The 14,000-nt window shown below is 35.9% G+C and overlaps 1 protein-coding gene across 1 annotated transcript in view; it reads left to right on the forward strand.

Annotated features, from left to right (window-relative positions):
- Positions 1-1,234: 1,234 nt before the first annotated feature.
- LOC131078949 (putative methylesterase 11, chloroplastic) overlaps positions 1,235-14,000 on the forward strand; it is a 58,724-nt gene continuing 45,958 nt past the window's right edge. Inside the window, exon 1 of the mRNA XM_058016796.2 lies at positions 1,235-2,217. Within this exon, the coding sequence (XP_057872779.1) occupies positions 1,897-2,217 (321 nt within the window). The 5' untranslated portion in view covers positions 1,235-1,896. The remainder of the gene's footprint in view (positions 2,218-14,000) is intronic.

The raw sequence follows: 14,000 nt of genomic DNA on the forward strand, positions 1-14,000 counted from the left end.
ACATTGATTGTATTAGGAGGTGTTTATTATACTCAATAGATTGAATTTAATATCCATCATGATGATTCTTTATTGATATTACTTGCATGATTTACATATGAATGCAATATTTATATTTAGAGAAAGAAGTTCTAACCACTTTTGAGGGGCTGTTACATTTATTTATTAAATGAAGGCGTAATGCAAAAAAATTCTATTTTTTTAATAATTACATCAATATGTTTTTCCTTATGAGCTTTCATTCCCAACAAGTAGTGGAAAAATTGTATGCATTGAAAAATATTATTTAATCATTAGAATCATCTCATTTTATGCAAAAAATTATTGTGCTTAATACTTTAATTAGCATCCATGCACATTCTTTGTCATCAAATCCACATCATCTCTTAATGATGTAGGTGCTAATAGTAATCTTTCTAAGCAAATGCCCAACACCCCAATTACATTGGGGGAACTTGCTTTTACAATACTTCAAACAATTTGTTCTAAAAGTATTTGACAAGTCTATTAAAAATTATGGCTTATCTAAGTATCCAATGTAGATGTAGAAGAATAGAACACCTTTACATAAAAATATTTAGGTTAATAAATTGAATACAATGATTGCTATCATGAACACTTTAAATAAAGAAGTTAAGTTTACATACAACATTGAAACATGTACATAAAAAGATGTTCAATTGACAAGGATAGATAGCTGATCTTAACTTTATGCATGATAAATAATATTTTGTTGCACATCACTTTGACTGATTTGTCTTAAAAATTGACAATTAGATCAATATGTAGTAATTTGTCTTAGGAATTGACAATTAGATCCTAGTGATTTGTCTCAAGAATTAACAATTAGATCAGTATTAGTCAAGCTTTCACATATTGCAAAAGTGACTAATCTCTATGAAGGTTAAAACACTCACATGCAACCTTGAACCTAAAAACGTGATCTTGAATTATGTGTTTGATTTCTTCATAAACGTGTTCAATTACAATAATCTAAATAAGGTGATGCTTAAAAGTTATTGTTAAGAGTTTGCTATGAAGAAAGGATTACAATTAGATTCTATAGATCAATTTAATAGATTCGAAAGCATTTTAGAAAATGATAGTCAATCTTAGACTAAATTCAAGACTCCATTTATAGATTTGAACCAAGACTAAAACAAGAAATATAGACATTTAGACATTGAAATTAAAAACTCTTTTTTTTTTGGGGGTTTTATAGCACGATGAGCTTTTCATCTCAATGATGCAATGCATGGTGTTTTATAGGACTGCATACCTGCTCTTTGTTGAGAGGAGAATAAAATTGCATGCTGACACCGGCACCTATAAATACAGTTGAGCTGACAGTGTCGATATGACTGCTGACAACACACGTCACATCGCTCTGGTGAAAGAAACATCAACTTCGCTTTTGCCTCTGGAATAATTACAGTAACATGGTTTTGGTGCATTCTGTAATCAATTTTACTTTGGACATGTGATCTGGTTGGTCAGCTTCAAACAGCAGCATGCGACATGAACATAGGGAACTCAGTCACCGCGCATAAATAAAAACTCCATCGAGTATCTTCTGAATGCATTCTGCTAATCCCCAAATTCGTATTATGTTTGAATAATACAAGCTTTGACTTTGAAAAATCTGCAGGCCTTTCATCCTCGCCGCCCGAAAGTGGGGCATCTTTAACGCTCTGGGGCAACATCCCACCAACCTTGATTCGTTCGCGGAGCCTTCCCATGAGTCGATCGCGCAACCTCATCATCATTAAGTCAGGCCTGGACATTCAGAAAAGACGTCATGTTACAGCAAAAGCTGTGTGAAACAATCAGGATTTCGTGATTCTTACACGGGTCGGGACTCGAACGCTGAACCAGCGAGTATTAGGACTTTAATCCATGGGGAACCATGTGGTTTGCTTCCGGAGGAAGGCGAAACCGAAGCCCAAGCTGAAGCGTTCTTCTTCGACCAGGTCAGTGCCTGGCAGTAAAGAGCGAGCGTCTTTCCGGAAGGATAGTGCGCAGCAGCAAGCTCTGGCGTACGCTTTGCAGCAGCAGCAACAGCAGAATGGTCATGCTCGTTATGATCTTTCTTTTGAGAGGTCGTCATCGACGAGAAATAATCCCCTCGGGATGCCCAAGGGCCTTCCCCGCAGTGCCAGCGCTAGGCCGAGGTCTTCAAATGATCCTCTGCTTCAGCCAGTGCAACTCCTTAATCAGGTTTTATTTTGCTGTTTTTTTGTTTTTGGCTCGTTTTTTTCTTTTCGCCGAATTAGGGCACAACTTGCTCCAGTGTGCTAAATATTTCTCGGTTCTGTTTAACCCGCGTTTGTGTTTATGATCAGTTTTTATACAGCTCCGTATCAACGTAAATGCTCTGGGCCTTAGCCTGCACGTTTTTGTGATTAACTGAATCGAATATCAATTGCCTTAATTTAACCTTTTGTGCATAATTGGAGCTGAAATAGTCTGTTATGATGAATTTAACGGCAACACGGCCTGTCTATGTGTATGATTCTTTGTAGTGCTGTCTTGTTGTATATACTAGCACGGTAGCACCTGCACTATAAGTAGGTGCAGTGGAATTGCGCTAGCCAATTGTAAGTGTTTTGTTGTATTGAGAAAATTGGGTTTTCCTATCAGTTGAGATAAGTCCAGCGGCTGAATACTATTTTCTGGTCTAAGACGATTTTTCTGGCTTTTTTGGATTAGAAAGCCATCAGGGAAAACCTAATAGACGGATGTTGTTAGCTATATTTTATTATTATAGATTTTATGGTTATTTGTGCTTAATTTGAGCTGAACAGAGGATCGGAATCGCTTTACCATGACGATTATACGCAACCTCGTTTCATCAATTTTTATGTTTAACTAGACGAATGTTATTAGCTATATTTTATTATTATAGATTTTATGGTTATTTGTGCTTAATTTGAGCTGGACAGAGGATCGGAATCGCTTTACCATGACGATTATACGCAACCTCGTTTTATCAATTTTTATGTTTGACGAGACCTGGTTTTAAAGATTTTTTTCATCAACAAAACATAAATCTATTTACAGCCTTTACCTGAATTTGTCTATGTTAGTTGAAGCTGAGTATTTTTTTTATTTTCTTTCTGTCTGTGGCTGCCTTATTATGGAATTCTTTTGGTGAGTGTTTCTCTATAATCAGGTTTTGTGTTGAGGAGGAATTATATTTAGGTTTTATTTCTCTGTCTGAATTTTAATTTTCTTTTTGGTCTCAATATAAGCGGAGAGCTAGAGTAGGAAGATTTTCTTTTTGTGTTTTTGTAGCAATGGGGTACTCTTTAATCTCTTTCTGTTCAATTAGGGCCGTATCAAATAGTTTTATCGTGATATTTTGATATCTGTCATTTTGTTTCTTATTTGTACTTAATCCAATGTGGTTCTTTTTTAATCTGTCTTTGGGTTTAAATAGATCTGGCTTACAAAAAATAATGTTAATGCAACGTTCACATAATTACAGTCCCTATCTGTTTTTGTTTTGTTTAATCAAATTAAACTATCAGTCGTTGCTTTTTTATGCTTAACTAGAACAATAGTGCTTTATTATTGTGTCTTTTCAGCACTTGAGTACTGTTCTAAAATTTTTATTAACCTGGAATTTGCCTAATTATGATCTTTATCTACATTTGTTTGTGTTTGATCATAATAGGTAATTTCAGTTGTCTTTTTAATTTTTATAAAAATTCCTTTCTTTTTATGCTTAATGTGAATTGAATGAGTATCTTTATTTGTTATTACGATGAATTTCACCAGTGCAGTTCTGTTTTACTTTTATTTGTTTTTGTGTTTTATTAGGGTAGGTTTTCAAAGAACTCTGTACAACATGAATTTAACATATGAGGAGCTTTATATGTGTGTAATCAAAATCATATGATTCGTGGCATTTTTTTGTTATTCCTTTTCGAGCCTAATTTGAGTTCCCTGCTGCATTTCACTAATCAGTTTCCAATTCTTTATATTGTTTATTATCTTTATATTGGCTCATCTATGCTTGATTTGAGCTGAATTGGGAAGGACCTGCCTGCCATAATATTTAGCTCTTTTTGATAGTTAAATGAGGGTTATATTGGGGTCCTCGCCCTTGAAAATGAAATGGAAAATATATAGTATCCAACCACAAATGTCAATGATTGTGTTAGACCAAAATTTGGCACTTCAATCTTGATGTGCAAACACAAAGCAGACAAATCTCCCAAAAAGGAGCAAGCCAAAAAACGAGATTACAAAAAGTGGGCTAGGCCCATGACTAATCGAACAACTATGTATAATCTACCATAAATGGGGCCTTATCAGCCATGCAAGACACTAACCCAGCAGCAGATTTCTCAGCACTGCCACCTCTTGCAAAAACCTACAATGGCACCAATAGAGCCTCCAACCTGGTTACCCTGACTCACCAATGATCAGGGAGGTCTGTCTAAACACAAGAAGGGGCCTAGGGCCACCCAGGCATGAACGCGATTGTTAACAGCAGCCAGGAAGCGGGCCTGCTTGATTTCAGCATTGCTGAGGAGATCTATTGCTTTGTTACACACCCTGAAGAAATGGGGTAAAGAAGATATCATCAAAGCTCATGCAAAGGACAACCTCCTCTTCCAAGAGGCTTCAACACTTCCATCTTGGACAGACCATTTTATTTAAATCTGTAATCACAACACACGAGTCACCTTCCACTATCAATTTCTTACACCTAACTGAGGTAGCCAGAGTTAGACTTTCCTCTATTGCCTACTGTTTTGCCTTGTTTTTAGTCTTAGACCCAAGGAAGAAGGAACTACCCTTCACCTTCACCAAATGCTTGTTGGAGTACCACAAAATACAAACAACACCTATGAGACTAGGTTTCCCTTGCAAAGCTCCATTGAAATCGAGTTTGAGAAACTTGTTGAGAGGTTTCATTCATTTCTTATTCCTCCGAGCAAGCCTCATATCGATTACCCCATGAACTTGGGGATGGGAGGAGGAACAAATTTCAATGCTGACCAATTTGGGATTCCAACACCGAAAGGTTAGTTCAGTTGAAGACCAAAGTAGTTTTAACATATGCGAGAAAAACAATTTTAATTGTGGTCCAATACATTTGGCAAGAAGATGCTACATCCCTAAAAAAATTGCTGTTGCGCTCAAGCCAAATTTTTTAAGTGTACAAACCAATGCAATTTCTTAGTGCCCTTGGGTCAACTATAGACATGCTGAGACAAGGATCTTGATATAACTGAATGCATTTCCAACTTATGAAATATTTGCAGCCTAATAGAGGAAGAACTTGCAATTCAGTAGGAGGTGACCAATAAATTCTTAGGTAGCCTTGCACATAACATGTTGTGAAGGTCTTGAAATCCTCTGCTTTCACAAGTCACCAAAAGGCAATATATTATTCAAGTCTGTAAGCCACACAAAAGCATTACATTTGAGGGAATTGTGATTGCTCCGAATTATAGTCACTGGCCAATCATTGAGAGGAATTTTCTATTACATTGTAGGGTGTACCCTGCTTTCACCTTATAATTTTTACAGGAATCACCCACCCAACAAAGAACATCCTCCTGCTTAAGCTAGGGAATCCTAATGATATTCAATACAGATGACAAGGACCCTTACCCTTTCTATCAACAGTAAAGGGAAGAGAATTAAATCTGTTCTAACACTGAGAAGTGTTCCCTCAACAATGCAAAGCTCCCCTTAATCCTGAACTTTAGACACCTGGGTGATGCTGACTATGAATGTGCTGTAGAGAATGATAGAGAATTTATTACAGTGACCATGGGAAGATTTGGAACAACACTATGCATGTGATAGAGCAAGCATTTTATCAATTTCCCATCTCAATGAGTGCATATAGAATGCTCTAAGACCTCTATCTCGAACAAACCCTTTAGTGGTTCCACATCATACAAGGTGCATGTCAATCTAGACATCTCTGTTTTTAAGGCAACATAGACCCAAATGCTTAAGATAATTTACTTAATCTCGTCTGTTCACACTTTGCAGTTAGTCACTTGTCAAAAAGAGAAAAGATTACCTTTGCCCTCGTAAAAGATTCTTTTCCTATTAAGCAAAGGTGGCCAAACTACTGTGCAATCTGAGAGAAAGACCTTGCATCTGAATCTCTAGACACTTGGAATGGTTTTGTAAAAGCCCTAAAAGATACACACTACCCAGATGGGAACTGTGAGGATTAATACATCAAACTTGTACAATTGTGCCAAACTAAGGATCAATCTGTGCAAGAACATTGGTGTCTTCTATACCCTAGTTTCCAAACTGGTCATTGAAGAAACAAAGTAGAATCTCATTTTGCAGTATAGGTTGGGCTTGAAACCATACATTCAAAATCATAAATGGATTTCCTCTAAATCTCCGCCCTTGGAGAAACCTACAGATTCACTTGCGAAATTGAGGCTAAGGCCAAGGCCAATCAAAAGACAAAGAAAGAAGTGTCCAAGCTTCAGGACAAAGTAAGGACAAAGAACCCCAAGGTTGGAACTCATTGGACCTCTAAACAAGGAAAATGACCTCCACAGGAATCTCAGAAGAAGGATACAGCACCTAATGAGCAGAGTAAACAATCCAAGACTGGCAAGTGGTGCTCAGTTCACAGCATTAGCAGTCACTCAACTGAACAGTGTCATGCTAGAAAGTCCTTACTTGTGCAAATGAATTCCACTGGTATTACCACAGTGGGACTTAAGAAAGGTAAACGAACCATGGACGTAGAGCCTAGTGCTATGGTAGGTACCATGAACATTGCCTCTTCCTCAAACTTTGACTCAGAGGATGTAGATAGGCTGTTTCACTCTCAAACGTGTATTTTTTTATTATTGTAAAAATAGTGTCATTAGGATTTGTAGCTATCTGACTTTATGTTTAATTAATGTGAATAATGTGAGTAGTGGTAGATTTCATTTCATTTGCTTTTCCTTCAGCTGAACAAGGTTAGGAGTTGCTTTGATATCTGTCTGTCTTTGTTTTAATTAGTAAATAATATCACTCGTGGTGATTGTCTTTTATCTTTTCTGTGTTTTCTTTGAGTTGAATGAGGGCAGGAGTTGCTTTATCTTTTTCAGGAATGAGATTCTGTTTTGTCTGTGCTTGTGTGCGCTTAATTAACTAGGCCAGATTTCAAAGAATTTGTGTAAACATAGAAAAATATAAGCAGGGATTTTCTGTCAGCTATTGTGTTTAGTCAAGGTAAATAATTTCAGTCATGCAAATTTTTGCTACACTGTGCACTTAGTTTTAGCTCAATGAGGGCAGTAGTTGCTGTTTGAGGTGCAACATGGTTCTGTTTCTCCATCTCTGCCTTGAATTAAAGGAAATTAAATTTCTCTGGTTTCTTCACGGCAAATTTCAGTTATTTGAGAAATACCTTTAGATGGGAAGTAGTATTCAAAACATATTTATTTGTTTCTTTTAATAGTTTAGAGGTGAATTTGGGCTATGTAGTGTAAAGTCCTTTGAAATACTTTTGTTTAAGAGATTTTAGTGATACCAGGTCTGGTTTTCAAAGACCTTTTGTACGAACATAGAAATTTGAGGATGTTACGATTACTTTTGGTGGGTTGAGGTGAATTTGGGTTACAGTGGATCTGATTTGAAGCCTTTTGAGGTCTTCACATGCAATACTATTTGTGTATGTGGCATTCACTATTTGCTGCATTAGCAAGCGATGTATTTCAATCAATAGAATCTCTGAATGTTAAGATAGAAAAAAAATTGTTTATATAGGCTAAACTTTGTGTGATAAATTTCAATATTTATTTTAAAACTTTGATACAAAACTTCCATCTAAATGAACTACCAAACAAAAGGAAAAATGTGGCCCTTAGATTAGATCAATATTGTGTGAATTGAGCTAAGAGAATATGTTGATCCAAGTAAGTTTTGAACTGAGGAACCTTAGTAAGCAAGGGTTGACAGTCTTCAGCCTCGTCACCTTACATGAGAAAATAAATCATTATTGGATTTAAGTGTATTTTGGTGATGTTGAGGTAATGCTTCCAAGTTACAGAGTTTGTTTGCATAAATGTGGTTCATTGATGTCAAAGCCATCTTTGTATGTTGTCATGTTCATGGAAATGCCATTAACCTTAGGTCCACTCCTTGCCAATGATTGGATTGACGGGTTTTTCATGGTGGTAGGCTCACCCTTGACAAATTTCATGTTTAGATTGCTAGCGTTTGAATTTGGACCTTATAGTGCAGCACAAAATGGAAAAGATGTATAGTAGAATTGCACTTTGAATTAGGAAAGCTCCTTGTAAAATAAGAACTAATCTACCATGAATAATATGTAGAAGTTAATGAACTCCCAACACCCTAGGAACACTTGTAAGATCAAAATAACTTCCACAAGAGAGAAAATGGCAAGAATAGCTCGCTTGATTATGGATGCTTGAATAATGAAAATATATATGAGAGTCCTTGCTTATAAAGGCAAGGTGAGAGAGAGGATTGGAGAGGATGTTGACATGTGTCCTAATCCTATACAATGAGACAACTAAAGTGTTAATTATTAAATGATCTAGTTAACTAGAGTTAAATAAATGTTAAAAAGATAAGATATGATGAGACCTTATCTAGACAACAAAGACTTCTAGGAGGACACCTAGGACCTAAGTAAACTTAACATGTGAATAAGTCCCCAACTAGGAACTAGCTAGATATACGACCTTATTCACATCAACACGCCCCCTTAAGTGCAACTTAGGGAGAAATAGATTATTATGCGAGATGCAAGATTATTATGAGTTCTGGCTACTTGGCCATGTTAGGTACTCATTTACAAATGCAAATGTCTCACAAATGGAGAAAAGGAGAAAACCTAGTGGGACAAAACTCCTCTCCAAAAGTGAGAAAATATACAAAAAAGAATGGTGTATGGAGGACTCAATGATACCCCCCAAGGACTACATCCATCATGAATATACAATCAATTACCCTTCGGATTAGAAGAAAAAATAGAGACAAGATATCCCCCCCCATAACAAAGAAGCTCCAATGTCGATGGAGGATGCTTGAAAACAAAAGATGATCCAATGGCTGCAAGCAACATTTAAAGGAGGGAAGAAGTTTAAAAATGTGTCTTTGAAAACTGATTAGGAATCTCCAAGCTTTAATTTCCCACAATGTAATCAGTGATCAAACTCAACCAAGAAACATGACAAATCAAGTGAAGGAGGAAATTCATGAATGTCAATCTCCAAAGACAATGAAGATGGGATAACAATTGTCTTGAAATTGTCATCAAAGAGGAGTGAAATGCCCTCAAGTGTCTCCTCTAAATCTGCAATATGAGACTCCACACACAAGTTAGAAATCTTTGTCAAATACTCATCCCATAAAGCTGAAGAAGCAGGGTGTGGCGTAGGAAGCTCAACACTAGTCTCTAGAATACCAAGATTAAATGACCAAACTTCTCACAAACATGATTCACACTTATGAAAGTGTGAGTACACCAGTCAAAGGAACATTATCATCATCAAGAGCAAAATGAGAAAAGGAATATAATGTCCCTAATGTGAACACGACCAAGAATGAATTCATCTATTTTACCTTGCCCACTATGAGCAATTTGATGGGCTGAAAGTGATCCAGGAAGATCTCCCACAATCGCTCCAAATTGATAATCTCAAAAAATTGATGATGTTTAAAGTTTGTGGAAAGTCTTTCATGCTGTAGAGCTCGTCAAGATTTTTCCAATGCATTTTGAAGAGACTTTAAACGGAGATCGTATGCAAAAGTTATGACCTTCGGAAGTTGAGGGAAAGACATGGGTGCATTGACATGTGGCTCAACCACAAAATGACATGTGGGATTATGAGGTTGACATGTGGCATGGTAAAAAGGTGACACGTGGCAGGGTTAAGGATTGAAACATGGTACAATGTAAATTTGACATGTGGTAGCAAGTGGACCAATAAAATAATTCAACATGGACCAATCAGAAGATGCCACGTGGACCATTAAAAAATTAACACATGGAAAGTCAATTTACAAGCACGGTAAGTGGGATTTGAACTCAAAACCTATCCACAACAATTAAATGGTCCTACCATTATGGCATGTGCTTTACACATGAATGGATAAGAATTAAATTATATTTTAAGCAAGATAAAGGATAATGCTGCATTTAATGAAAGTGTATTTGGTGGGATTTGATCCCAAGACCTACCCCACCAAATCCCCACGCCTTAACCATTGTGCCATCCATTTAAATGTGAGTATTAATGAGAGAATATTTTATTTAAAATACAACCTGTCGCTGGAAATAGATTCAAAAAACGTTGACTCACGTGAAGACTTGAACCCACAAACTCTATGGGATAAGGCTTATCCTTATCCATTGCACCACATGTTTTGGATGTGTTTGAAAAAAAAGTAAAGATATGCATTTAAACTGCAATCTTTGGGATAAAGCAAAATTTAATGCTACAACAAGGCTTGAACCCGCATTGCCTATATAAAGGTAGAGTGTTACCATTACACCACAAGCCTGTTTGATGACAGAGAAGCACCCAAAATTGGTTATATTGTATATTGTAAGCATTTTTGGAGAGTTACAGGTTTTTTAGCCTTTATATTTTTATTTATTTGTATGAGGAATTTAGAGGAACTCTTAGTGATTTCATATCTTCCTAGAGAGTCCAGAAGATTAATTCTGCAGGTTTTTAAATTGCTTTTGATGTTTAAAGGCAATTAGATGTATTTTTCATCAATTTTAATGGATCGGTTGCGCACTTTAAGTGGACTTAGAGACATAGCCCGTAAGAGGTGAACTCTGTTATCAACTTGCAGTGTATGGTCTATATTTATTTATGGTTCTTTTCAATTTTAGTCATTTAAATTATTTATTGAATGGTGTTAATTTAATAAAGTAGTTATGAAAAATTGAATAATGAAATTTAAATTATTGAATTCAAATTAGTGTGAAAGAATAGTCTTTGCCACTAATTTTGGATCAGAAAGGAGGTTAGATGTCAAGGATGGAAGACAAAATACATCATTAAAAGTGCTTTCTACCATGTCAATAGAACCTTTCCCACACACCTTCATATATGTGTTGTTACTCCTCAAAATATTAGGTGAATTACAAGGTTCAAAAAAAGAGTATTCCGATAGATGATGCCATATGATGAGATGATCCTGAATCAAGAAGCCATCGCCTAGATTTAGGACTTGTAGAGGCCAAGAGTGCTTTATCTTTCATTTTTTCTATCGCATGTGCAACTCCTATGATCCCTGTCTGTGTTGATGAAGATGTTGCATATTGTGATGCTAAAGAAGAAGAAGACATTGATGAGGGCTGCATGATGTTTTTAGTTTGAAGGTGTGTTATTTCATCAATCTTCTTATCATAACACCTATGCTCATCATGTCCTAGCCTTTTGCAATAAGCACATTTCAATTTCTCCTTTTTTAGATGATTGCTCTTTAGAAGAGGAAGTGGACTTAGGGGTGCTCTATGAAGTGAATTCTTAGCTTGCTCATTAGATTTGGTGTCCTTATTGTTCTACTTCTTACCTTTGCCACTTGAAGACTTTGGATCTTTTGCAAGAAGATCATGTGACTTTGAAGACTTCAATGTGCCCATGTGTGCCAACTTGGCTTGTTCCCTTGTGAGTTGAGCTGCAAATCCATCAAGAGAGGACATTTTGTGTGCATTTCCTAGGGTATCCATAGTAGCATAAAATGCATAAACAAAAACTAACTAATTAGGATAAATCTTAGCAAGAATAGAAAGTATCAACTGTTCATCCTATTTAGTGACCCCACAGTTAGACAATTGTAGTTCAATAGAATTGAGCTTAGTGAAGAATTTTAGATATTATCAAAGTTTGAAGGATAGTTGAAAAGCTCGGACTCGGCAATGACTCGGTAGCCCCAAAAAATTAAAAGCTGAGGACTTGGGCAAAAATTCAGCAATAACTCGACAAATTTATCGAACATTTGAAAAATACACAATTTTAAAAAATATTCTTTGAAAATACACATATATGCTAAATTTTTCCTCCTATATTTTATATCTAAAGTTTGTCATAGATAACCACACCCATTAGAGAGTGGCTATTTGAATGGCTAGAAGGTGCTTACACCACCTTTTTATATTTATGTGTACTATTATACTTTGATTTAACATATGGAGAAACATGAAGTTTTCCACATATTTTGATTTATTCTTCTTCTTTGCTCCATTATAAACATTTTAATAGACTTTACTTTAATTTGATATTAGAATAGACATGGTCATAAAAATTCAAGATTTGTATAAAACTACAAGGAAGAATTGTCAACTATCATCCAAGATTTATTTTCTTTGTTCTCTGAAAACAAATATTCGTTGTTGATAGTCGTCCTGTTGCGCATGCCATGAAGCCGTGAGCAGAACTCTAGTCGTGTCAAAAATCGCGACGGGAAAATGCAAAAAACCGGGTTTAAAACTTCATTGATCGTGTGATTTAGGTTTTTCTGGAAACTAAAGACAACTTTGACCTGCGTTTTGGCATTAAAAATTGTAACTTTTGGTGAGTGTTAGCAAGAAAATGGTGCGAGTCTGTGCAAAAACTAGTGGCAAGTTTTAGTACGAGTAACTCACCACTAGTTTAGGTGTGCAAGTACTCGCATGTCTTGCAAGTACTCATAGGTTTTTGCAAGCTTGGTCTAAAGGATTAATACTCATTTTCTCAATTCTCCAACTTAAATTTCCTCATCTTATCTAGCTTACAAAAGAGACTCTCAGGCAGTCTAGAATTCATTAGGATGTGTACAAGAAGTAACATGATATCTAAGATCAAGAGAAATGGACAAAATGAGAGTACCAAAGCTTCATCCTTTCTATCAAACCATTTCTTGTTTTTTTTGTAGCACATGTGGGTTTGAGATCTATGCCAAGTGTGATTCTTTGCAACTTCAATTTTAACAACAAAATCTCCATTTGTGATTTCCATTCATGATAGTTATGTGGAGTTAGAAGTACAACTTTTGGAAAATCCATGATAAAATCATAAACTATAATAGAGGAACAACAAATTACCCCTCACAATATAAGCAATTAATCCCTTTGGGCAAAAGAAAATGCCGCTTCTTTTGTCAATACACAAGTTATCCAAAAGTACCAATCTGGCGTCAAACTAAAATTTGCAAAAAGTGCACTTACAAAGTTGAAGTGCTCCCAAATACCTTCCTAATGCCACAAGAATTGGGAAAAATAGAGTCTGAAGCAAAATGTTATGAGCTTGGAGGTTGAAAATCTTGATTTGACTTCAAGTTGGAAAAAATGACATCAAACTCCAAAATTTTTAGAAACAATTAACATTAAAAAACACACAGAGCCAACTTTTCGAGAACATTTTGTTTTCAAAAAAAGGCCTCTTGTAGCGAAAGTTGTGACAAAATGAAAAATAGGTCCCTTATGAGGCTTAGGAGCAAAATTTTGGCCCCTTGAGGACTATGAATGTGATTGGGGGTGGAGTATTTAAGCTCATGCAAAAAATAGTTAAGTGCATATACATAGGTGGCAGTGGGGTGGTGAGACAACAGAGTGGAGGTGGCGGCTATCCACGTGTCACTCATAGAGAGTAGTGCCATGTGCAGACAATAAGACAAACATGGCCTTGGCAATAAACCAAGTTTATAAAATTTCAAATCTGAAACATTGCCAACGAACCAACTAGTCGATAATAAATTGAAAATTTTATAATTTTTATAAATGATTTTTTAATAACAGTGCTTTTTTACCATTACGCTAGACTTGCAAAGTAGATGAATGTTTGCTCTTCGACAAAGAATATTTGACACCCTTATCTTCTGAATGTCGATCCGCCTGTGCAGGGAGGACTACATGATGGGGCTGTATAGTTTGGATTTATACAACATGTTGATTCTATACAATCATACAATTTTTTGTTTGCTCAATTCTACGAACCCTAGCCAAAATAGGCCAAATTTTTTTGACCTCTAAAATCAAAGTATTT

The sequence above is a fragment of the Cryptomeria japonica genome, chromosome 10 (genome assembly GCF_030272615.1).
Source record: "Cryptomeria japonica chromosome 10, Sugi_1.0, whole genome shotgun sequence".
Lineage (NCBI taxonomy): Eukaryota > Viridiplantae > Streptophyta > Pinopsida > Cupressales > Cupressaceae > Cryptomeria > Cryptomeria japonica.